Genomic DNA, 26,014 nt, shown 5'->3' with positions numbered 1-26,014 from the left:
CTTGCATTTACCCTACATACTGTATCCCACTCATAATTTTGTCTACCTCTATCATGGTTTGTATTCTGTGCGATTATTCTGTATACTTGAGGTGCTAACCACTCTGCAGGACAACATCTTAATTATGTTCACGATGGTAAGCATAATTACCAGTTACTCATTAATGTAAATACATTAAACGTATTACTTTCAAAACAAAGTAGATTTCAAAGTTCAGACCCCCCGACATGGCAATAGAGTTTTGCACTTATTTCATCATCACTGACTCAGGAGACAACCATTTTGTAACTTTAACGTTATTCTTAGCGGAATCAGCGCTGCCTGCTCGCTCCGTAGCGCAGGGAACTATTGCAAGTTCCTGCTCTCGACACCACGGTCATTTTTGTCCGGCATTTAACGCTGTTCAGTGACTAAGCACAGTTCCCTGGCAACGCTGCGGGTGATTGGTTTTCCCATGTGTTATCAAACCGGTTACAGAACCATACATTCAAGCAGCGGAGGGAGGGAGGCCATCCGACCTATTCCTTACAGTCAACTCTTTGCTAGAACCTTCCAGGTGGACTCAGCCTTGGGCTCTGTCTGAATCTTACCACTTAATACATTTTCAAGCCACTACCAAATTTATTTTATAAGTTACAATTTGATTCTACTTCCTAAACCTATTTAGGCAGTCCCGATGAAAGGTCTGGGCCTGAAACGTCAACTCTTTATCTCTCTCTATTGATGCTGTATGACCTGCTGAGTTCCTCCAGCATTTTGTCTGTTGTAATCCGGATTCTATCATCCGGTGCGCAGTTTTCCTCCACAATCAACAGCGCACTGGCTATGCCCTCTCGGATAGCAACGAAACGTTTGCAAGTAAATTGCCAAGATCGGAGAACAACTCAACCCAACCACTTTTTCCTCTTCATCACTTCTCTTCTGGAAACTGCTTCAGTGACTCATCCTCTCCCCAGTTCATTTTTTATATCTTCATGAAGAACCTAACTAAGCACAAATAAATTACATATTGATTAGCATGGGGCTGATCTGCAGATCACAATGGAATCTCTCTCTCTCTCTCTTTCTTTCTTTTTCCTCTCTCTCCCTATCTCTCTCTCTCTGTCTCTCTGTCTTTCTTTCTCTCTCTCCCCTCTCTCTCTCCCTCTCTCTCTTTCTCTCTCCCTCTCTGAACGTGGCGATAGCTTGAAATCAGTAAATCCCGTCTGTGAATCGATTCAGGTACCAGTTATATTTCAGATATTTGGGATAGAATTGTAACATGACTTTCAGATTGAATTGAGGACCTTTGTAAAGGAATTTCTCTCATCTTTCTCCACTGTGCCCACACGGGGGTGGGGCGGGATTGCCCTCACTTGATGGTCAACTTCAGTGATAATTTCATAAGTATGATACCACCAGGTGTAAATACCAGAGATATCTGATTGTTAATTTATCATCAGGTCTGTATCTCCTTAACAGTTAAATTTTCAGGAAGGACTGGCAAGAACCTTGTGCTAAGACTGAGGGCCGAAATTCAGCACTTTGCCGATTATCTCATTGTTCTCCCGCGTATTTTTTAACATCTGGAATTCCAATTCACTGTCTTGATGCAGGGTCTCGGCCCGAAATGTCAACTCTTTATTCCTCTCCATAGATGCCGCCTGATCTGCTGCGTTCCTCTGGCATTTTGTGTGTGATACTCTGGATTTCCAGCATCTGCAGAATCTCTTGTGCTTATAATCACATTGTGAATGACAGTGATGCCTTGTTTTGTTTTTGCATTGAACAACATCACTGCTTAAAAAAACTTTTAAAATGTGACGTCTTAAACTATGTTCAACTAGGCAGAACATTCAATTTAAGGCAAAATCACCTTGGGAATATCTAGTATGGGAGATTGAACGAACAGTGAAAGCAGGTTCTTGCCGAGTCTATCATCACCTGCTGTCACAGCCCCCAAATATTGTAATATCATTGGTATTTTTCAGTCGTCGGTGCCTTGCATCCATATTTTTTATAAATAACAATAAAATAAAGAAAGTTTCCACTTCCGAAGCGGAGCTCTTGCGCCTAATAGGTAGATATATTGTTCTGGCACTGTGGAGGAGGCTGATTCACTTAGAAGATAACGAGCGGCTTTTACGCTAAATACGGGAAATTCTCGTTTCAGGCGTTGCCCGGGAAAAGTGCATCAAGACCTGCTCCTGAGAGGTTCACACGCCTCCGGAGGTTGGAATCCGCGGCAACAAAAAACCTGCCGGAAGAACTCAGCAGGTCGGGCAGCATCAGTGGAGGCAGGGGATGGTCAACGCTGTGGACCATCCTGAAGCAGGACTGCGGGGTCTCGATCCGAAACTACCTCCACAGACGATACTTGACACGCAGAGTCCCTGCAATAGTTTGTTTTTCTTTTAGAAACTACTTTAAAAAAAACTTCTGATCCAGAGAGGAATGGTATTAGCCAATGCATAGAGTCCTCAACAGAAGCATTGTCACGTTAATTCTTTTTTTCCATAGGAAAGTTTGAGTTTTCCAATTAAATATTAAAACCGTGTGCTTTTTGGCGCAGGCTTGCGAATGCCCAATTAAATGAAGCAGAATAATTTCACGTTTTATTGTTACTACTCGACATGGACTCTGTTATATTTTATATACACATTATCAACCAGAGTCTCAGAACCAGTTCTGCTGGCAAGTGCAATTGTCGATTTCCAACAGTTGAAATGGACGCGTGTGGAGCGGCGAGGAGGGGAATTAACAGATATTCGCCAGGGATTGGCGCATCCAACTGTCAGTTTACGCCGCCGTCGGACGATTGGTGAGAAGGTGTGTTAGGGGCGGAGTTTCTGTCCCAGCCGGCGCGCTTTATATCTTTGTGGGAGAACTGAGTGGTGCCAGATCCGATGAGACAGAGACAGCACCGGAGCAGGGTTTTTACATGTATCAATGAGTGTGTATGTGTGTGCGCGCTCCTCAAAAAAAAGTTGCCGCTAACTCCGAACTAGTACAGGTATTGCTGCTGGATCTCAAACTAAACACTCGCTGCAGACATTGAACAGGTAACCAGGATTAAGATCACTTTTTTTTACTTCTATCAGTCACTGATAATGAGATTAAATGTACGGGTGCCTCCAAGACACGTAACAGAGAGAACAAAAAAAAATCCGATCTTTTGCCCAAGTAACTCAAGTGAGGCAGGTTTTGGATTCGTGCAACGAGCGTGCGGAGTGAGTGGATGGTGCGGTAGATAGTACTCTGCGTTAAGAATTTCACTTTTCTGCCGGGGAAAGGGGGGAGAAGCGTAAACTATCAAAGGGACCCTTATTTGGTGTGTGTGTTTTGGGAGGGAGGGGGCGGGCGGGCTTGGTGGGTGGAAGCTAGCACCCTGACGAGCGACTGCGTTGTTGCATCAGTTCGAAACACTTCGACTACCGGTTTAGTTATGGGGTGCGTTAATGTCAGAACTTGAGTGTGGCCGGAACATGGTTACTTAATAGCCTGCGGCTTTGCTGGACGGAATTCAAAGACGCCGCACGGTTCATATTTTGTTAGTTGTGAGGGGTTACTTGATTTTTACTTGGAGCCCCGTTCCATTCTTCGCTTCATCGGGAGTGTTGTCTTTTTAAGGACGTTTTGCGTCGCTTCTCCCCCACTGCCGCTTCGCTGGTCAGCCGAGGGCATGTGCAAAGGGGCCGTGGCTAAGCCGTGGACCATCTGTCCTGTTTGCAGACGCGCGCACACACAATAATTGGCAGCCGAAATAGGAAGTTCCAAATATTCAAGGGCGTTAATAGCAAAATAATATTTTGGAAGTGGCATCAGAGTGGGAGTGGAAATCTGTCCTGCGGCCGAAATATTTTCGTACAACCGGTCGGGTCCAGTTTCATTTTATTATCTGTTTTCACGTGTGTCGAGACTATTTCAAACAGTCTTTGCCAAGCTGAGATGGAGGTTGTAACCACAGAGATAGAGGGGTGCTGTAATGAACTTCGTAGACAGGTCAATAAAGTGTCCGGGAGTTGGAGACAAGTCAGAGCTGTCAATCCAGCCCCAAGCCCTTGGTTATAATTTTTTTTTTGGGGGGGGTGTTACTGTAGTTCTACTCAGATTAGTGGTTTCAGCATCGTTTTTAACGCTGCAATCAGCGGTCGCTATTCCCAGTGCAGTCCAGACAGCTGAGAGCGTCTGCCAGATAACACGTGTGCGTGAGAGGGGCTTGGAGCTCGGAGAAGAGCAAAGGTACCGAGCGAACCTGGACCAGGAATTGGGCGGTTGGAGATGAGTCACGATGCGTGAAAAAAATCTCGTTCGGCAAACCCCACCACTGTAGGCTGAACCACATACCTGCCCTTTATCCTCGTTACCTTCTGTCTAACCGCTTTCAAAGCGTTCCCTCCTACTCGTCTCCTCTTCCCACACACCTGCCCTCCCATTTACTCTCATGTCCCTTAACCTCAACTCTGTCCTCTAGCTTTTCCCTGTCACTAAATCCGATCTACAATATCTGCCCTTTTAGTTTTTAACACCGCCTACTTCCATATCCCATTCCCTCTACTCACTTTCACCCGAATACTCCCTGTTCTCTCCCATTCGCTCTACCCTCTCTCCAAATACCCTCCTGTTCCCTATTTTTCTATCACACTCTCTATCCTCTCTCCCTTGAATATCCTGTACTGTACACCTAATCTATGCCTCGGGCCCTCCTCCCTCTCATTACCCACTAGTTACACAACCCACACACAACAATCTCGAAATTCCCTCTGTTTTCAAGTGCATTCTAGAACTTACCGATTCTCCTCCCCCACCCTCGTCCTTTCCATCCCTCCAGCGGCCCGGTACCCCGCTGCTCGCCCTCGCCGCCTCTCAGCGGGCACCGTGTGCAAGCCCCGGCGGCCGGAGTTTACTTGTCGAGCAACAAGTGCACGGCGGCCGCGGGGAATTGGAGCCCTCGCACCAGCACACTCAGCTCCAGGGCTGGCGTGTTCCTCAATCCTCCGGCCTCGGGAACTGACGGGAGGGGGGCGGTGAGAGGTTCTGTCGTGTCAGGCATCCGGACGCTGTCACAAGTTCTGTTCTTGCTAAAGATCAGAAAGGTGACAAGGCAAGGGAGACGCACTCCCCGGCCTCGCTTCTCCGGTTAGGCTTCAGCCGGCGAAATATTGGCGTTCGGTTGGGAAATTGGAACCCGGCTGGGGTTGCTGGGGGCAGAGATTAATATGCCGAAATAGACGAAATGAAAATGAATCAGAACCCGGCAGTGAATTAAAAGGGTTGGAAACCCGGCCTCCGAAGGCACAGGGTGCATTCAACGACTGGAGTGCAGGACGGTGTTATGGAAGGCAGTTCAAAGGGGCGATTGTTACACCGTCCCGAACTGGGCTGGAGCGGCAGCTGTAGCAGAGTTCCAGTAGCCGTGCCGTTCCTGTTCAGGAAGAATTGCCTGCGTTCGTTGTTTCAGTTCCTTTGCTGAAGCCTACTTCCTCCGACATTTACTGTGTGAAAAGTGTGATATCATTGCCAGCTTCGGACTGTGAAATCGCTGATGGGAAATAACAGCCCTTGGCATCCCCTGGGGAAGAAGGGAGAAACCGGAAGGCAAGCGTGGCAGAGAGCTGGGGCTCTCGCGGAGAATTGTCGTGGCGCCGACCAACTCCAGCCCAGTCCCGGAGCTGTGCTACAAAGCTGGAAGAAGAACTGCCCCGGCGAGAAGTCATTGGCTTCTCCACAGCTATCACCCGAGCTACGGTGTATTTACTATTTCAGAGTTGTTGCACCTGGGATAGAAGAAAAAGGGTGGGCCGAAAGCCCTCCCGAAAAAATGAATGTGCTTTGAAGGGAGGAAGCAGAGTGCAGCGTGAAGGGGCGGGTAAACGAGTGCTGAGAGACCAAGAGGCGGGCCCTGGGAAGTGGGTTTGCAGAGAGCCGGACATGGAACAGGGAGGCAGAGCGGACTGCCATTGTATAATTGGACCTGGGTTTGGGTCCAAACCTACCGCATCCTCGATGATTCTATGGGAGAATTCACACCTTTTGTGACAGGTGCAGGACCCAGCCTCACGACATAAACCCACCCCTTGTCTGTCCAGAATTGGGAAGACTAATTAACCCACACGCCGTGCCATTCTGTTGTCGTGATCATGGAAACTGTTATTCGTGTGCAGATCATTTGAAGTACAACACCCCATAAGAGAGCAGGTGACGAGAGAAGAACTGGATGGCTCTAGACGCGGATTGGCTCTTCAGTCTACCTGAGATAAGTTGCCTGTGCAGCTCACGACGTGTTCCTTTTGCAATATGAGTCAGATGCTCTCTTTCGTGCATGTTAGGGCTCGCCTTAACTGCACATGTTTTCGGAATGTTCAGGGTTCCTGGGAGTTCCAAAGTGCCGTGAACTGCCAACCTGGACAGGTCGCTTTGCATTGCAAATGCAGGCAGGCTGGTTGCTAAGGTAGTAAGAGGAGTCGGCATTGTGCTTTGTGTGTGTTTGACCGTGAATTATCTAGGCTTCTGCAGCAGACCGAATAGTGTGCATTGACAGTAGAACTGGAAAGCCACAGATATCTTTTCACTTTAATAAATATGGCATTGACAGATAAAAGGCGTGAACGGAATTTGCTACAGTCTAAAATTTCTCTTTACCAAATTCCCCGTCCTTGCTTGACTCCTTTTCTTATTCACCTCAACTAATTCCCCATTAAATTAACTTTGTATTTCTTTATGATGCTGTACAAGAAACTCAAAAGTGGATAAGGAATTGGTTGTAAGGAATGAATAACTGATGTTGTGATTGGCAAATAATTTGAGTTTAATCCAAGAGATAAGGTTCTCTTTGTTTCTAGCACACATTCTTCTCTCTGTATTCCACTGATACAAGGACAGATAACGAAAGGACACAGATTTAAAATAACTCTCTCTGTTGAGGATGGGGTGTGAAGAGATCCAGAGGAGATGAGGAATGTACACAGGTGACTGCAGACGTGAGACTCCACAGCAAAACCCAGAATAGCTGGCAAAACCTAGTGGGCCAGGCAACGTCTGAGGAGGGAAATGGAATCGATGTTTCAGGTCATGTCCCTTCACCTTGGACTGACTGGGCTCCTCCACCAGTTTGGTTTTTGCACGTTTGATGGCCCTGGAGGGTTTATGTAACAGCTACAACGAAATGCGACTGAGTTCCTTACTGAATTATTTCTGCTGGTTGGATCAATTGTTTCCATGGGTACCCAGATTTCCTAGGTTATGTCTTATCCATGGCTAACCAGACTTAGTTGGAAAGGCAGAGAGAATGCAATCGAATGCACCAAACTCCCTGAGAGGGTGATGGAAGGCAATTCAATTAAAGCTTAAAAAAAACTTAAACACATTTAAAAAGGATACGTAGAAATTATTTGTTTACTTATTGAGACACAATGCAGAATAGGCCCTTCAAGCCTCGCCGCCCAGCAATCCCCAGATTTAATCCTAGGCTAATCACAGGACAATTTACAATGACCAAATTAATCTACCAGCTGGTAGGTCTTTGGACTGTGGGAGGAAACTGGAGCACCTGGAGGAAACCCACATGGTTGTGGGGAGAACATACAAACTCCTTACAGGCAGTGGCGGGAATTGAACCCAGGTTCCCTGTACTATAAAGCTACTGCGCTAATGGCTATTTGGAGAGCAATAATAAGTGGAATATTATTCTGTACATTAGAGTGACCAAAACTTGTGTGGGATGATAGGGCTGTCAGAACTGACAAAACAAATAGAGATCTGTAGAAGGGTCGTAAGGAAACTTTCAAGGCAAATTGGCAAAAGAGATGAGATTAGATTTTTTATTATCGTTGACACCAAGATGCAATGAACTTCCTTGCTGGCATGAAGCTGACAAAGTAAACAGTATACATAAAAGTTGCTGGTGAACGCAGCAACTTTTATGTGTGTTGCTTGAAATTCCAGCATCTGCAGATTTCCTCGTGTAAACAGTATACATGGTAATTATAAATACAGGAAAAACATAAATGTACAATGTTTCATAGACTGGAGCGTTAAAACAAACAGGACAGGTCAGCCAGAAGAGGTGAGATCGATAGTGATTCAGTCATTGTGAAGGTAGACAGCATTGCAGTATTGTGGTTCGCGTGAGGCGATTTACAGTGCCAGCGAACCGGGTTCGGTTCCACTGCTGTCTGTAAGAAGTTTATGTTCTCCCTGTGTCCTTTGAGTACTCTGACTTCCTCCCACATCCCAAAGATGTATGGGTTAGTCTCATGAGTGTAATCGGATGGTGTGGGTTCGTCGGGCCAGAAGTGCCTGTTACCGAGCTGCATCTCTAAATAAAATAACAGAGTATCAGAGCTATACTAGTGAAGGTGCAGAATAGATTGAACAGAGCTCACTGGGTTCTGAATTCATTCCAGGAACTAAAACACAAGGGGAATGTCAGCATTCTGGATGAAGTACAAAGAAGCGCAGGTGGCTGACCCTGGCGTCAGAGAACTGAATTATGGAGGAAAATAACGATAAAAGAAATCTGAGTCTTCAGCTTTGAAAGAAGTTAAAGAAGTTTATAAGATTGTGAATGGAAAAGGGATTCTGGTGGACCTTTTCCAAGCTAAACAATAGGAGGCAACATGATGTAAGTATAGTTAAAGAAAGTTCAGGACCCATGTCAGGAAACAAAGATTAATTAAGAGCCCCGTAAGGTAACCGAGGCAGAAAAAAATGGATTGTATCTATAGAGCAGCTTTCCTAATGTTTGAGGTTCCACCGCATTTAAGACAGAGCTAAGTATTTCGAAACATAATTTCTTTTAACACATAAAATGTAGAAGCTAATTTGCATTTATCAATGTACTGAAAACAATATAAAAACAGAGAATTAAAGGGCACAAGAAAATCTGCAGATGCTGGAATTCCAAAGCAACAACACACAAAATGCTGCAGGAACTCAGCAGGCCAGGCAGCATCTATGGAAAAGAGCAAGCAGTCAACGTTTCAGGCCGAGAGTCTTCATCAGAACATGAAGGAGATGCTCAGAAGGTCTGAGAGCAATGACGGAAAGAGAAACAGGAGCTAACCTTTGAGATTGAAGAGCTTTTATCTTTTCACTGCTACTCTCTGTGTGTTTCCAGCCCTTTCTGGTTTTGTTGCTGATTTCCAGCATCTGCGGTTTATTTATACTCTGATTTAAAATAAAACAGATCATTCATTTTAAAGTTGTGTGAGGGATAGTTTTTGGTGTTGACACTGGGTAACTCATTTTCTTTGACAAGGTAATTTATATTTTCACCTGAGAAGGCAGTGAGCAGGCTATAAGATTTTTTTTAAATCATAAAGATTTTCACCGTGACAAGTGAATTATCGAGCCTATGCCAGGCCAAAAAAATGGTGTGATTAATCCCACTTAGCAGCAATGTACATTGCAGCTCATCCAAATACTTAATACACTTTGAGTGTTCTTGCTTCCATTACTCTCCAGGCCCTCAACTCTTGGATGAACAACAATTTCTCCTACTCCTTTCTAACTTTTATGATAAATATGCGGCTCCTCCTTGTAGGGAAAATGGCTCTTCCTTAATCTCTCTATCTAGGCGTCTTTAAAATTTTATGTAGCTGAATTAAGTCTTCCTTTAGCCAAGGGAAACGACCCCAGCATATCAAACGTTTCTTCGTAACTGAGCCTCTCCAATCATGTCAATGTCTTCATGAATCACTATAAGCTTTCTCTTGTGTCATGACGTTCTTCCCATCTCATTTGAAAAAAGCGAACTCCAGCATTGAGTAGTTCTCTGCTACTAGTGCACTGAATTATTGGTCAGATTGTGTAGTATAAGTTGGTAAGATGAAGTTTAAGCATACAAACCTTCTGACTCAAAATGATTTGGGTCAGAACTACCAATAAAATGCCACGGTAGTAAAACGGTTAGTACGACCCTGCTACAGCTCAGGGTGTTCTGGAGTTTGAAGTTCAGTCCTGGCACTGCTTGTGAAGAGTTTGTACATTTCTCCCTGTGACTGCGTGGGTTTCCTCCGGATGCTCCAGCTTCATCCCACAGTGCAAAGACGTACTGCTTAGTAGGTGAATTTGTCATTGTAAATAGTTCTGTGATTAGCTTAATGTTACGTCATTGGGTTGCTCGAAGGTGTGGCTTGCTGGGCCGAAGAAGCTTGTTCCATGTTGTGTCTCTAAGTAAAAATAAATAAAGAAATAAATATGATTGACCGATATCTGCATTAACAAACTTTCACTCTGATAGGTTATTTAATTTGAACCACTTAATGTCACATTTTTATGGGATGTTCCTAATCTACATCATTCCCTCCAACACATACCTATTTATCCATCCTGTCAGTTTCACTGATATTAAATGTAAGCTATCCTACTTGTACAAGACTTAAACGTCAGTGGGAATAGGTTTGCAGTATGTAAGCAAATAAGTGAAATGACTGCTTCCTCAGTAATGACCCAAGGGCAGATAAGGTTGGGAGGAAGGTCAACAAAAGCACAAGAAGATTTGAGTTGAAACTTAAATGATTATCAGTTTAAGGCACAACAATATATAACACTGCTGGCTTGGTGTTCTGCAATCTAAAATTAGTTGTATTACGGTGATTCATTGGTATTCTTTGATTGTGGTAGGGAGTTGTTTGGCAATTGCACAGTAAGTTCATATGTTTGGATAAACTGACTGACTTTTTTAACAGTCTGCTGTGTCAAACAGCATTTCCTTTCCTGAAGTACTCTATCTAGTCATGAATAATGCTTTTTACAGAAAGTACATGTTGTATGCTCTGTGAGGAGCTGCTGAACATGTTGAATGTTTGTGTGCAAAACAAATAGAACTAATTTTACATTGGTAGCTTGTATGTCTTTTAATAAAGGAAAGTAATGAGAAAGTACAGGACAGCGTCACTCGTGTGCTAGCTGCTTATAATTACTCTGAAATGATTATCTGTGCTTAAATTTACTGCTGTAATCTCATCCAAGGTAAATCGGAACTGTCAGGTCCAAGTATTTTGAGAAACTTTATCAATATCATCAGCAAGTGTGTTAGAACTTCCCTGAGGACACTACTTACAAATTTTGATGGTAAATCTGATTTGAGATTGTTCAATTGCGTTTATGCCCCAGTGTTTAGAATGTTGTGGATATCCATCTCTTCCCAGTTGTTGGATTGTACTCCGGTTAATTGGATCACATTGATCCAATACAACTGACGTCCTAATTTAACATGCACTAGAAATGCTTTGCTTGTCCTTGCAGACAGGAAAGAGAACACAATATACATTTCATCTTTAATCACGAATAAAAGAGACCAGGACAAGAATTTTAATCTGCGTGAAAATTTGAGAAATTTAGTACTTTGACTATCAAGGCTTGGACCTGTTCTTTAGCTAAGATTAAGTTGGAGTGCTTAATTATCCCTATTGATGGTGGTGGGGGTGATTTCTACACTGCATTGTTATGCTAATGTCCATTATATCCTTTCAATTACCTTTCAAAATTTTTATTTGACAGTAAATTTAATTTTACTTCTATTACAGATCACACTCTCATGAATTCTAACTAAGCATAGATTCTTGGATAGCCATCTCCATTCAAGACTGCTTGGTGGAACAAACGTTTCCAGCAGGGATCTGCTTTCCCAGTCGCGGTGGTGTTCCGCTTAGACGTTCGAAACTGTTTCTTCAAAGGTTGCTCCAAAAAATTTCAAGACTGTATCCCAAAGTAGAAACGCAGCAGTCCCAGGCGTTGGCAATGGGAAGCGTGCGTGCCAACCGCTACAGCATTGTGTCGTCAGAGGAAGATGGGATGAAACTGGCCACAATGGCTATTGCCAACGGTTACGGAAATGGAAAAAGCAAAGTTCATACCAGGCAGCAATGCCGGAGCAGGTTTGTGAAGAAAGATGGCCATTGCAACGTCCAGTTTGTAAACATGAGCGAGAAGGGGCAGCGCTACTTGTCGGACATCTTCACAACGTGTGTAGACATCCGCTGGAGGTGGATGCTGGTCATCTTCTGCTTGTCCTTCATCTTGTCCTGGCTGTTGTTTGGCTGCATGTTTTGGCTTATTGCACTGATGCACGGTGACTTGGATAATAAATTAGGCCATAAGCCATGCGTTTCTGAGGTCAAAAGCTTCACGGCTGCATTTTTATTCTCCATTGAGACGCAGACGACGATTGGGTATGGCTTTCGCTGCGTGACAGAAGAGTGCCCCATAGCAGTGTTCATTGTGGTCTTTCAGTCCATCGTGGGCTGCATCATAGATGCTTTCATCATTGGCGCTGTCATGGCAAAGATGGCCAAACCGAAAAAGAGGAATGAAACATTAATCTTCAGTGACAACGCGGTGATTGCAATGAGAGATGGGAAGCTCTGTTTAATGTGGCGCGTTGGAAACTTGCGCAAAAGCCACTTGGTGGAGGCTCACGTTCGAGCCCAGCTGCTGAAGTCAAGAATAACTCCAGAGGGCGAATACATCCCTTTGGATCAAGTAGATGTCAATGTAGGCTTTGACAGTGGAATAGATAGAATATTTCTGGTGTCCCCTATTACAATAGTCCATGAAATTGATGAAGACAGTCCTTTTTATGACTTGAGTAAGCAGGATCTGGATAATGCAGACTTTGAGATTGTAGTAATTCTGGAAGGAATGGTAGAAGCTACTGCAATGACCACCCAGTGTCGCAGCTCATATCTTGCCAGTGAGATCATCTGGGGTCATCGATTTGAGCCAGTGCTCTTCGAGGAGAAAAACTATTACAAAGTGGACTATTCTCGCTTTCACAAAACCTACGAGGTGCCTAATACGCCTCTCTGTAGTGCCAGGGACCTGGCTGAAAAGAAATACATACTCTCCGCACCTAATACTTTTTGCTATGAAAACGAGGTGGCCCTCATGAACAAGGACGATGAGGGGAGTGAAAGTGGGGTTCCAGAGAGCCCAAGCACAGAGACTCAAACTAACACTGACCATAATCAGGCCACCGTTCCATTAGAACCTCGCCCACTGAGGCGGGAATCCGAAATCTAATACCTAAAGTATCTTTGTTTTGTTAAAGAGAGTATCTGTCAAAGCGTATTGTGCTTACTGTGGCCGGAATAGCCAGCCAGGAAGGGTACTGTTGAAGTTAGGCTTTGTTCAAGAAAAGCTGCTGTACAGGAGGGTTTGTCCTTCAGCAGAAGATCAGTTCTTTCATACAAAGCACTAACTATACTTTCTGACGCAACGTGAAGGCACATAATACTGTATGCTGTAGCATACATAAACCGTATAGCAAAACTTGAACTTGCAGGAAAGACTGGGTGGATTGCATTATCTAAAGATGGCTTTCAATGGAAACTTGTAAACCTAGGAGATTTCCATCTGCTCTGAATGGTTTAACCAAATACCTGAAAGTACAGTGACCGCTGTACAATGATTTCAAAGACAAAGGTCTTGCTGTTAATAAGTGAATCTGCAGCTTAAATAATATTTATTTTGGAGAACTTATTGTGATCAAAAAAAAATCAGTATTTACGATTCCTGTTCTTTTTGAGCACCATCAATTTGAACATGGTTTGATTAGTTTTCCACTAGTTCCTTGATTACCCTATTTTAGTCTCCCAAGAATTGGTAACTTGGTTCTCCATAGTAGTGGCCCGCTTACAATTATTTTGATTGCTACATTTTCTCTAAAGGGCATGGTTCCATGGTTAATTAGAACTCCTGCATATGGAGGTATCTTGGGGCATTGCTCATGTGCAAAATTGTCACCATTCTCCAAAAGCCTAGAAGCATATTAATTTTGAACATTGTGTTCAACCTCCTACCAAAGGCATACAGGACCATCCCATACCTCAAAAGCTGAGATGCCATGTTCCAAAATGCAGGAAGGTTCAGTTTCCAAATCTGATAGTTTATTGGTCAAAGGCACTCATTGATCTTAGGCAATTACAGTCTTCGATCTTAACTGCCCTCACCCACCACCCCAATAAGAAGGGAATTGCTCTCTTGAGATACTTTACTGGACAGCAAATGAGATTTGGTTTGCAGTAGTATTAGGCTACACTTCTCTGAAAGTCTGATTATGAGCCACCTTAATACAATCAGCTAACCAAACATCTTGAATGCCATGGCCATTTGTACTAGAAACACAACTGAGCCGCATGCCTGGCTTTCTGGGATGATTTTTTTTCCACAGCAACTTTGCTCAGATTGAGTGTCCTGGTGAGCAAAGTCTTGACGGTACTTGCACTCAGAACCTCTTGAAGGCTCTGTAGCTTAACTGATCTTCCCAGCTGTTAAAGAGGCTGAATGGAGGCATCAGCAAGGGTGAGGTCGTAGTTAAGATCATGTTGTTAATGGAAGGATCTGGGGGATTTTAATTTTTGTTTTCCTTTTTTCCTTTACATGCTTTTATTTCCTTTTCCACCTGAATTGGCTTCCACTAATTCCACAGCAGTAGCTAATCAGTCTTCTTGCATTCCAATACTGGATTACCAGAGAAAGGACTTTTACTGCTGTGTTAATGTACCCGGATCGACCTCCCAAGTCTTCACAGACCTGTTACCTATTCTCTAAAAGGGTAATCCGTGAAATTGATCCATCAGATCAGTTCTATGTCTCCAATGAGGATGTCAGCAGGATTTACTAAATTAACACTTCGGGCCAGATTGTAGTAGTGATAAGTTTCACTGAACTTTCTGGTATTAACTCTTTGAATACCATTTGAAACATGCAGAGTTTTAAAAGTAAGCTTTTAAAACTGTTCATTCATAAGCTGAACATTGAGGGCATTGGAAGTAAGAGAACATTTCTCTTTTCAAATTACCAGTATTCTTTGGAAAGAAACAAGTTAGATAAAAGTTGGACTCATTCTGCAATGAAGGGTTACTGACGTACTGAGAGCTGAGATAAGAAGATCCTTTTCGAACTACAAGTTTGTCTTCTTGTCCAAGTACAGCTTTGTTGATAAGAAGGCTCTCAGAGGACTTGAAATCACTTGCTTAGTAAAGTGGCAAGCTTCCGCAGACTGCAAGTGATTAATGGTCCTGTGGAAGTAAGGAACAGTGAACAACTCCATGGCAGGGAGCCAATCAGGGCTGGGAATGGGAGTTGGGGTGGGGATAGGCATGGGAGGCATGGGAGGCAGGCAGTGTCTGCGTAAGGAAAGCAATACACACAAGTGACTGATTTAGTTAAGTACAGAGAGAAAATACGCACAAGACAACTTGAAGATGGATGCCAGTCAGTATACTAATTAAATAAAAATGCAAAAATACTGCACATGCTGCTAAAACTGGTTCCTCAGAATGGAATTTCAACCAAAGAGTATTTAAACCAGCAAATAAAGCAATGGGAGAAGAGCAGGACACCAAGGAGCTGGCTTACATCACTTTGGATTCGCCCTGCTAAATGCTGCCATTTCACTGAAAAGAATTTAGCACATTTAAAAATATATTAAAAAAATAAAAAAAAACTTCCTTGAACAATTCAGGTCTCATCACCTGATTCGTATATTTATCAGGAAAGAAAGAAACAGCATTTGTACAAAAAAAAACTCTTGCAATATATATAGTTTTGAAAAAAAATGTACAGTTTATAAAAGTTTAACAAATATTTTCATATTTAAAGCCAAATGTAAATAGATTCAAAGTAAGATGCCACAAAAGGATTAAAACTGGCAGTTCAGTACTTGTATCAACCAGTAGAACCTAGTTGCTGCAGGTTAGCGCGGGTTACTTGATTTTAACATTGTTCAAGTTTAGTAGGGTTTGTAACAACTATGAACTTTCATTATTTATTATTTAAGCATGACATGAAATTAAAACTCATAGAATATCTTAAAAGCATTTAAAATAAACTGGTTAGAATTTGGAAAGCTGCAATCTTGTCAGAAGACAAGTGAGTTTAAATCTCATGCACTCTTTGTATGAGATTTCTATAAAGATATTTCTTTTGGCCTTCCTACAAGGCATGTTGAGAAAACAAAATTGTGAAGTACTGTAACGTTTATAATGTATAGCTGCTCTCGACCATTTAAATTATTTAGTGCTGCATGGTGGTCACCTCTCAGCCAGTAAGATTTGTTGTCTTATGATCTCCATAGCTTTCCCTCAAAACACTTGCAGCTTGAACAAGGTAGATTTTGGATGATGTTCTTGATTTCAATTGTACTTGTCCCAATTTTGCAACCTTTTTTTATTGATGTCTTCCAACTGTACTGCACAGATCCACCATTTGTACAGATTTTTTAAAAATAATGTATGTCTTATTTTATGGTTGAAATAAATTTTTTGTGAAATACTAAACATGTCTGACTTTCTTATTACCCCGTGCACATTTTAGCCAAAGGTCAAAATATGTCCTTGGTCACTCTCAAATTCCCAGACATTTCCTGTAGATCACACATTATCTTCCTCCTTGGCAAGTGTGTGAAACTGAACCAGACTATTTGTTACCTTGAAGATTTATTCGAACTGAGATAAGATTTGGACCACTGAACCTCAATGGGACTAAAGTCAGCCATTTCAGTAACACTGCCTGACTCCATCAATCCCTCAGTTCAGCTGCTGATGCATTTGTACCACCATTACCTCCTCACTTAGCTGGTTTGCTGCCATCCCCTACCCTGTGCAAGAGAAGCAGTTTATATTTTAGATGGAAGATGCCTCCTTGGCAGATGCAGGAGAGTGTAGGAATAAGTTAATTTATAACTTTCAGCTTACTTAATACTAACTTGTTTCCTCCCTTTCCCAATTCTTCAGTCTGAAACGTTCACTCTGTGTCTCTTTCAACAGACATTGCCTAACCTGCTGAGGTTTCCCAACATTTTCTGTTTTTATCTTGGATTTCCAGCATCTGCAGTTCTCTGATTTCCAGTGCTTTATTTCACTCTCATTTCCTTGAGATCATCCACTTCCCTGCTCGCTGTGCACTAACTTGCCCCGTGTCATGATCACATGTAGTTTCTTGGCTGTCAATCCCACACTGCTTTCTGCTTGGCGATTAAAATTCTTTATCTAGTTTTTGAACAGTCCATGACCAATCCCCTCACCATGTCTGTAGCTTGCTCCAAGTCTACAATTCTTCAAGATATCATTAATTTTTAATAGACCTGATCACTGATTATAAGTGTATTAATACACCACCCTCAGTTGTACCTTCTTCAAAATCTTCCTCTTTATTCAATCATTTAGTTATTTATCCCAATCTGGCCTAGTATCATTTTTTGTTATTGTTAATGCAATTGCAAAGTACTTTGGGAGCTATCTGTTCTGATAAGGATGCTTATAGCAGCGAGACTCTCTATTTATACTTTAGATCTTCCCTGAGAATGAATAAATATTAGTCAGAGATAAATCACTTTGACAATATAACAACAATGAATTGCTATTGGAAAATAAAAATTGCAGATTTGAAATTATCAGTTTTATTTTCCAATTGCAATTTTTAATTTTATTTATTTAGCGAATCAGCACGGAAAAGGTCCATCTGGCCCTTCAAAATGTGCTGCCCAGCAACCCACCAATTTAACTCTAGCTTATTGACAGGATAATTTCCACTGGGCAATTCACCTACTAACTGGTACGTCTATGGACCGTGGGAGGAAGCTGGAGTACCTGGAGAACACACGCACACACAGAGGAAGGAATGTAGAAACTTGCTTATGGATGGCACCAGAATTGAACTTTGAACTCTGACACCTCAACCTGTAATACTGCCTTGCTAACTGTGGCAGCTGCATATAATATTGCTATATACAATCAGTGGCCACTTTATTAGGTACATCCTGTATCTAGTAAAGTGGACACTGAGCCTATGGCTGTGGTCTTAAGTTGCTGTGGCTCATCCATTTCAAGGTTCGACGTGTTGTGCGTTCCAACATACTCTTTGGCAGGCCACTGTTGTATTGTGTGATAATTTGAGTTACCGTCGCCTTCTTGTCAGCTTGAACCAGTCTGACCATTCTCCGCCCTCTCTCATTAACAAGGTGTTTTCACCCACAGAACTGCTGCTCACTGGATTTTTTTTTTGTGCATCACTCTCGCTAGAGGCTGGAGATCCCCAGGAGATCAGCAGTTTCTGAGATAGTCAAATCACGTGTCCGGCACCGACAATCATTCCACAGTTAAAGTCACTTAGATCCCATTTATTCCCCATTCCGATGTTTGGTCTGAACAACAACTGAACCTCTTGACCATATCTGCATGCTTTTCTGCATTGAATTGCTGCCGTGTGATTGGTTGATTAGATGTAGGTATACCTAATAAAGTGGCCACTGAGTGTATATGGCCAAGTATCAGAATTTTACTTTAATGTAATTGCAAAGTGCCTTGGGCATTATTTGATCCGATAAAGTTGCTTATATAAGTGAGACTGTCTATTTATCCTTTGGATTTTCCTTGAGAATGACTAAAAGCAAAAATTACCTGGGATAAATCACATTGACAATATAGCAACAATAAATTGCTATTGCAAAATTAACTTGCACATCTATAAAACCATCAGTTTTATTTTGTAATTGCAATTTATTAGTGCTGTATATTCTGAAATCTGAAACAGAAACAGAAAGTCTGGCAGCACCTTTGGAGAAGAAAACGAGAGTCAATGTTTCAGATTGACAACCCCATTTATACCTTTGTTATCTCTAGATTTAAGTGTTGATCAAGAACCTTCATCTTCAAGTATTAACTCTGGTTCTCTTGAGTTAGCTGGATAAGGGTCTTGGCCTGAAACATCGACTTCTTATTTCTTTCTATAAATGCTACCTGACCTGCTGAGTTCCTCCATCATTTTGTGCGTGTTTGTGTGGATTTCCAGCTTCTGCAGAATCTCTTCTGTTTCTGATTCTCCTTCCAACAATAAGTTGCATTCATCCAGAGTTCTGCACAGAAGTAATTAGATGATGTGTCACTGAAAAAAATACCCAGTACATTAGTTTAATAGATGACTCATTGATTCAATTAACTGAATTGTACAAATAATCCCTAGGTTAGCTTTTGGGGAACCATGGTTACATATTGAATTGTAGGCTTGACACCATCCTCCCTCACCACCCCAAGTGTCAGCATGGATAAACCTCCACTCTTAAGCATATTGAATTTGCATCATGCCCAGCATCCATTCATTTTCCCATGGAGATGCTTCACTGATATTAGACGGACTTCGAAAGAACGGAATCAGCCTTCCGTTTCAGCAAGGACCTAGGAACCTGCTTCATGTCTATCTGGTGCCTGGTGACACCTCCGCAACATGCCCTGAGTGTCCTAAAAGCTACAAGTTGCTGTTTCGGTAAACAGGTGGAAATGAAAACGTTGGTCTCTCGCTGAGAACACTTGCGGTATTATTTAGGGATACAGCACGGTACAGGCTCTGCCGGCCTAATGAGCCCACGCCTCCCTATGAGACCAATTAACCTATTAACCTGTACATCTTTGCAATGTGGGAGAGAACCGGAGAACCCGTGGTCATGGGGAGAAAGTACAAATTCCTTTCAGACAGTTATTACAGCACAAGAGATCCGGGTTCATTTCTACCCAGGGGATTGAACCTGGGTCGCTGATACTGTAAAATGTTATGCTAACCATTATACTACCCTGCCGCTCACCTGATCAAAAGCAGATTCTCTATTTTCACTTGTTATCAGTGAGTGTAAAGCTGACCATTGCTTCAGGAGAAAACTGATTGGTTCTCTGTTTTCTGACTATTAAGTTCAATAGATTTACCTATGTAGCTGTGGAGTCCAAAGCATCAATGCTTTGATTGACATGTTTAGATTAGATAAGATTAGATTCAACTTTATTGTCATTGTGCCGAGTACAGATACAAAGCCAATGAAATGCATTTAGCATCTGACCCGAAATGCAAAGAGTAGTGTTATTTACAAAATAACTGCGAATGAAGGAAGTGCTACAGCACACAAATATAAAAGTACTGAGACAGTACAATATGGGTGCAATACTGCTTAGCGCTGTGATGACATCAGTGTTGCTGGGAGCAATTAGTAATGACTTTCTAGGAAATGAGGAATCTATTACCAGTGGTGTCGATGCATACACAAGACATCTGTGTTGCCTGTCAATGTGCAGCTTTTGTGTGATTTCATTCAGCAGGTGATCAGAGCTCTGGCTGAGAATTAGCTGAGTGATATCCCTTTCGCTGACGAAATTTTCCCTTTGCCATGGTCACTATTCATCCTCACCAGTACTCATTCCACCTCTAATGCAGGATTCTTTGGAATTCATCTGTCCTTTGACGTAGTTTGGTCATTCAGACCAGAACATACTGGCGCCATCGCAGAGAGCATCCTCACATCAACCATGACTGTCTGGTTTGGTGCGGCATCTGCATCCCGCATCTGGCAATATACAAAAACTACAGCAAACCCTCAGGTCAGTAGAAAAATTCACTGGCCACAGTGAACCATCATTACAGGGTTGTATGCCCAGGACCAAGAAACGGGCAGGAAAAATCATTACAGACATGAAAAATCATTGCAAACTGCCTTCTTCAAAATCTCCATTCTGGAAAGCACTATAGGGCTATTAAAACAAAAAAAGTCAGGCCATGTTAAAAGTTTCTTCTCCAGACAGATTAACTAGTAAGCTCCCCCAAACACCCTCTATCACCTTGACTGTAAACCATTTAATCCACTTTTTATAATGCAGTTTACATTGTAAATACATGCTGGTACCTATGCACATTTTATTCAATATCTGTACCTCTGACTTTATTTTTTATTTAATTCATTTAATTGTTGAATGTTGTTATTTTGTTGCATGTTGCACCCTGACTAACACTCCACAACAGGTTCCCATTACATGCAAGTGTATGTGGCAAATCAAATTGATTCTCGATCTTTGAGATTGAGGACTTTGGAGCTGCATCTTAAGCCTACCCACCTAAGTTGGTGCCATATTCTTCATTCCTTTGAAAATCAGAATATTTCAGATGCTGGAACTCTAGAAATAAAAACAGAAAATGCTCTGAACACTCAGTAGGACAGGAAGAACTGAAGGAAAGAGAAGCAGAGTCAACATTTCAGGTTAAAGGGTCTTCTCTTTCCACCAGTGCTGCCTGACTTGCCAAGTGCGCTCAGTATTTTCTGTTTTTTTCTTTCTTAATTCCCTTCTGCAGAAAGAAACCTCAGTCAGAGCTGAGTTCACTGTCGATCCATTTATAATGGAAGTTCTCACTGAAACCATCATTTGGATGATTTGCAATGACTGGTATTTGCCAAAGTTCCTATTCTATGTTTAATTGGTGGGGGTGGGGGTGGGGGAGGTGATGGAGAGGAGATCATGCCTCGACGTTTGGTTATTTTGTATTAATTTATTTATTTAGAGACACAGTGTGAAACAGGCCCTTCCAGCCCACCGAGCTGTGCCATCCAGCAACCCACCGATTTAACCCTAGCCTAACCACAGGACAATTTACAATGACCAATTAACTGACTGATTGCTGGGTCTTTGGACTGTGAGAGGAAACTGGAGCATCTGGAAAAATTCCACGTGCACACAGGAAGAACATACAAACTTCCTCACAGAGGACACCGGAGTTCAACTCCAAACTCCAATGCTCAGATCTGCGCCTGCCACTACGCTACTATAAAATGGATGTATGGTGAGTGTTTGTCGGTTATGGCGGTGATTGCTGCATGTCTGTTTCCATTCACTTCAGCGGAGTGGAAGGCATGGTGAGTAGAAATGGGATATTCTGTTCTTTCACACATAAACACACACACACACAGAGGCACCCACAGACTCACACACATGTACTGACTCATAGACACATGCACACACCTAGCAAGGCAGACACGCACGCACATGCACACAAACACACCTAGGGAGACAGTCAGATAGACACACGTGCACACAGGCACTTGCACAGACACTCACAGACACACACACTCTCAGACAAGACAAACACACACACACACACACACACACACATGCCGATTCTTTTTAATCTGATTTTGTACCCTTCTCAGTGCCTGTTTAATGCTTGTGTTGTTTCACAAGTTGCCAGGCCCCTCCACTGCTGTTTGCTGATCTGTGTTTCTGCCGAATGAAGGTTTAGGTGGAGAGGCCAAGATAAACTTGATACTTTGGCAAAGTACTCAGCTTTCTGTGATAGAACATACTATCTCACATGAAGTGAGGGAATGGAACAAGGAAAGAGTGTGCATGCAGTTTGTTGGATCTACTCACATTAATTAAGCTTTAAATTATCATAATCAATTGTAATCCTTCCTATATCACCTCTAAATTATTTCAAACTGCCACAGCCTGCACAAGGTGCTGTAAGCTGTCAGGTTGTTTGTTTACCTGTCTCTCCACCAAGCTGGTATATTCTTCCACTGATAGACACAATAATGCTGGTTCACTCTGTAAATGGTGATGGCAGGATTGAAATTGGAGAAACTTCTGAGGTTGCTTGTGGATGTTTGTTCTCTGGCCTCGTTCACGGATTCATACTACTCATTATGTGGTGCTTAATTGGTTTCCATTCCACCTCATTTTTCACAACACTAATTGCTACCTCACCACCTTGTGAGGTTAATTTTTTTTGGAACGGCATTCAGCCATCAGGGACCCTTCTGTCAGATCCTTTCCCAATTCAGAGGGTCAATCAATTCATAAGCCGCCTTTCTTACTGATGTCTTTACCTTCTGCTTGGGAAAGTCATACTGTATAAAACAGGATTTTGTATCCGTTATATGTTATTTTGTGGGTGGTAGGGTGGAGATATATCTCTAACAAAGGAGGTGCAAGGTGCTCCTTCCCTCCGCTAGCCTGCAGATCACCCCTGGGCAGGTGTTGCATCTGCTTATCCCCCTCAATCAGGGCCATAAGAAGTCATGGGAGCTGGTGGTGGATGATCATATGAGCAACTGGTGCATATCACATGTCCTGGTTATGCAACCACTGACTCCAGGCAGACAATCTCTGAAGAGTATTGATAATGGTTGGGGTCACCCATCTCGTAAAGACACTGCCCGGAAGAAGGCAATGGTAAACTACTTCTGTGGAAAAATTTGCCAAGAAAAATTTGTCATGGGTAAGACCATGATCACCTACATCATACAACATGGCACATAATGATGACGATGGTATATTATTTACAATTTACAATCTGAACTTGGTATTTCACTGAAACAGGAGTCAAGAAGTCCATTCAAGTGCTTCCTTTGATAAATTGAATAGTGTAGCACACCATACCATCTCTCTGCAAACTGAGACAGGGCCAGAGTGTTGCAATCTCTGTGTCCTGATCAAAAGTGATTTTTGATTCATTTTGATGCCATCAATCTGTGTACTGTTCAGCACATGTATATCATCATCAAATGCTGCCTTCTTTTCATCCCAATTTCTACTGAAACCATTATCTATTTTTTTGCTGTCCTTAGACCTGTCCATTCCAGACCACTCCCAGCCTGCCTCCTTTCTTAAACTCTCCATTGACCTAACAAACAAAATGTATCATTCACTCAAGACCAAGTGTTTGTTGGCTTTCATTAGTTCCTGAATAAATAAGGGCTAGATTACAATAATCACATTCCTGATTTCATAGGGTCACCTCTCACTATTTTTATATAATCTACAAACTCCTCCAGTTATGTTTTTCCCAATCATCTGTGAATTTAATAGTTTCATCACTGATCCATCACAGGCAAAGCCCTCCCCACTATTGGGCACATTTATAAGGAGCGATGCCACAAGAAAGTGGCATTCACCATCAAGGACCTCCACCTTCCAGACCATTCTCTCTTCTCACTAGAGATCAAAGAGTCTGAGGTCCCACACCACCAGGCTCAGGAACAGTTATTAACCTACAGCCATCAGGCTCCTGAACCAATGTGGATAACTTTTCTCACCTTAACACTGAACTGGTTCCACAATCTATGGAATCACTTTCAAGGACTTTACAACTCATGTTCTCAGTATTATTTATTTACCTATTTGTTATATTTTTATCTCTTCTCACCTCAAGCTCGTACAACCTGAAGTACGGGCATAGCCAAGCACACTCGTTCCTCAATTGCGAGGAACTTACAGACTATTCTAGTTGTGTTTAGTATTGTGGTTTTCTGCAGATTTGTAGGTCTAATTGTTTAATGCTATTGTGCAGTGATTTTGGGATCAAAACTGTTTTTCGATTCATTTTGATGCCAGTTGTAGATATTTGTATTGGGACAATGTATACCTTGTTCATGTTCCATAGTCTTTCAATTTCCTCTTTTAATTCAGCATATTTCTGGCATTTTAACTTATTGATTTCTGTATGCCATGCATGTTTGGAATGGCTCTATCTATTAAGTAAGTTGGTCTTGCTTGTTTATCCTGTAATATTATATCCTGATGGTTATTATGGATCAGTGGTAATATAGTTTGTAGGTCTGACTCTAAAACTGGATCAGACTTGTATTTATAATAAGGTATGATGTCTTTTATGAGTTTGTATTTTAAAGCAAGCTTTTGGTGAATGATGTTTGCCACCTGACTGTGCCTGTGTAAGCAATCAGAATAAGTGAAACTGCTGCAGGGTCCAGTAACATGTTGGATTGTTTCTGGTTTCTCTTGGGATTTTCTGCATTTATTATCTTGAAGTTGTTGTTCTTTCATTATGCATGCTAGGTATTTTTTATATTATTATTATTATATAAGGTTCCCCATACGAGGCTCATTCAGAAAGTAAGGAGGCATGGGATCCAAGGAGACCTTGCTTTGTGGATCCAGAATTGGCTTGACCACAGAAGGCAAAGGATGTTGTGGATGGTTTGTATTCTGCACGGAGAACGGCGACCAGTGGTGTTCTGCAGGGTTCTGTTCTGGGACTCCTCCTCTCCGTGATTTTTATAAATGACCTGGATGAGGAAGTAGTAAGTTTGCTGATAATACAAAAGTTGGGGGTGTTGTGGATAGACTGGAGGGTTGTCAGAGGTTACAGCGGGACATCAATAGTCATAATCATAGCCAAAGTCATACTTCATTGATCACGGGGGAAATTGGTTAATTGGCAATAGGATACAGATCTCGGCTGAGAAGTAGCAGATGGAGTTCAACCCAGATACAGTATGTGTGAAGTGGTTCATTTCAACTGGTGAAATTTGAAGACAGAATATAATATTAATCGTAAGACTCTCGGCAGTGTGGAGGATCAGTGAGATCTTGGGGTCCATGTCCATAGGACACTCAAAGCTGCTGCGCAGTTGACAGTGTTGTTAAGAAGGCATATGGTATGTTGGCCTTCATCAACCGTGGGATTGAGTTCAAGAGCCGTGAGGTAATGTTACAGCTATATAAGACCTTAGTTAGAACCCACTTGGAGTACTGTGTTCTGTTCTGGTCACCTCATTACAGGAAGGATGTGAATGCTATAGAGAGAGTGCAGAGGAGATTTACAAGGATGTTGCCTGGATTGGAGAGCATGCCTTATTGGAATTGGTTGAGTGAACTTGGCCTTTTCTCCTTGAAGCGACGGAGGATGCGGGATGACCTGATAGTGGTGTATAAGATGATGAGAGGCATTGATCGTGTGGATAGCCAAAGGCTTTTTTCCCAGGGCTAAAACGGCTAACATGAGGGGGCATAGTTTTAAAGTGCTTGGAAGCAGGCACAAGGGGGATGTCAGAGGTAACTTTTTCATACAGAGAGTGGTGGGTGCATGGAATCCATTGCCTGCGAAGGTGGTAGAGGCAGATGTAGTAGGGTCTTTTAAAAGACTTAGATGAGTAGGTGGAGCTTAGAAAAATAGGGAGCTTCTAGAGTAGGTTACATGGTCAGCACAACATTGTGGGCTGAATGGCCTGTAATGTGCTGTAGATTTTCTTTGTTCTGTTCCATTATTTGCTTTTTTATTTGCACAGTTTGTCTTCTTTAGCACATTGGTTGTTTTTCAGTCTTTGTGCGTAGTTTTTCTTTGATTCTATTGTATTTCTTTGCCTTACTGTGAATACCTGCAAGAAAATCGGTCTCAGGGTAGCATATGGTGACAGATACATTCTTTGATAATAAATTTACTTTGAACTCTGCTTGCACTAAGCCCTTAAGCTCAG

General features: G+C 42.3%; 1 protein-coding gene and 1 long non-coding RNA gene across 3 annotated transcripts in view; both read left to right on the top strand.

Moving 5' to 3' along the window:
• The first annotated feature begins 2,869 nt into the window (after positions 1 to 2,869).
• The window catches only part of LOC140187243 (uncharacterized), a 38,769-nt gene continuing 15,624 nt past the window's right edge, over positions 2,870 to 26,014 (top strand). For both annotated transcript variants that reach the window (XR_011883038.1, XR_011883039.1), the window contains exons 1-3: positions 2,870 to 3,041; positions 20,185 to 20,348; positions 21,301 to 21,579. This is a non-coding gene — a long non-coding RNA (uncharacterized lncRNA). The remainder of the gene's footprint in view (positions 3,042 to 20,184; positions 20,349 to 21,300; positions 21,580 to 26,014) is intronic.
• Positions 11,534 to 16,259, top strand: LOC140187242 (inward rectifier potassium channel 2). The gene has a single exon (XM_072242360.1). It carries the CDS (start codon positions 11,725 to 11,727, stop codon positions 13,003 to 13,005), a length of 1,281 nt encoding a protein of 426 aa, XP_072098461.1. The 5' UTR covers positions 11,534 to 11,724; the 3' UTR covers positions 13,006 to 16,259.

This window comes from Mobula birostris, chromosome 24 (genome assembly GCF_030028105.1).
Source record: "Mobula birostris isolate sMobBir1 chromosome 24, sMobBir1.hap1, whole genome shotgun sequence".
Taxonomy (NCBI): domain Eukaryota; kingdom Metazoa; phylum Chordata; class Chondrichthyes; order Myliobatiformes; family Myliobatidae; genus Mobula; species Mobula birostris.
This window is presented reverse-complemented; position numbering and strand designations above follow the sequence as displayed.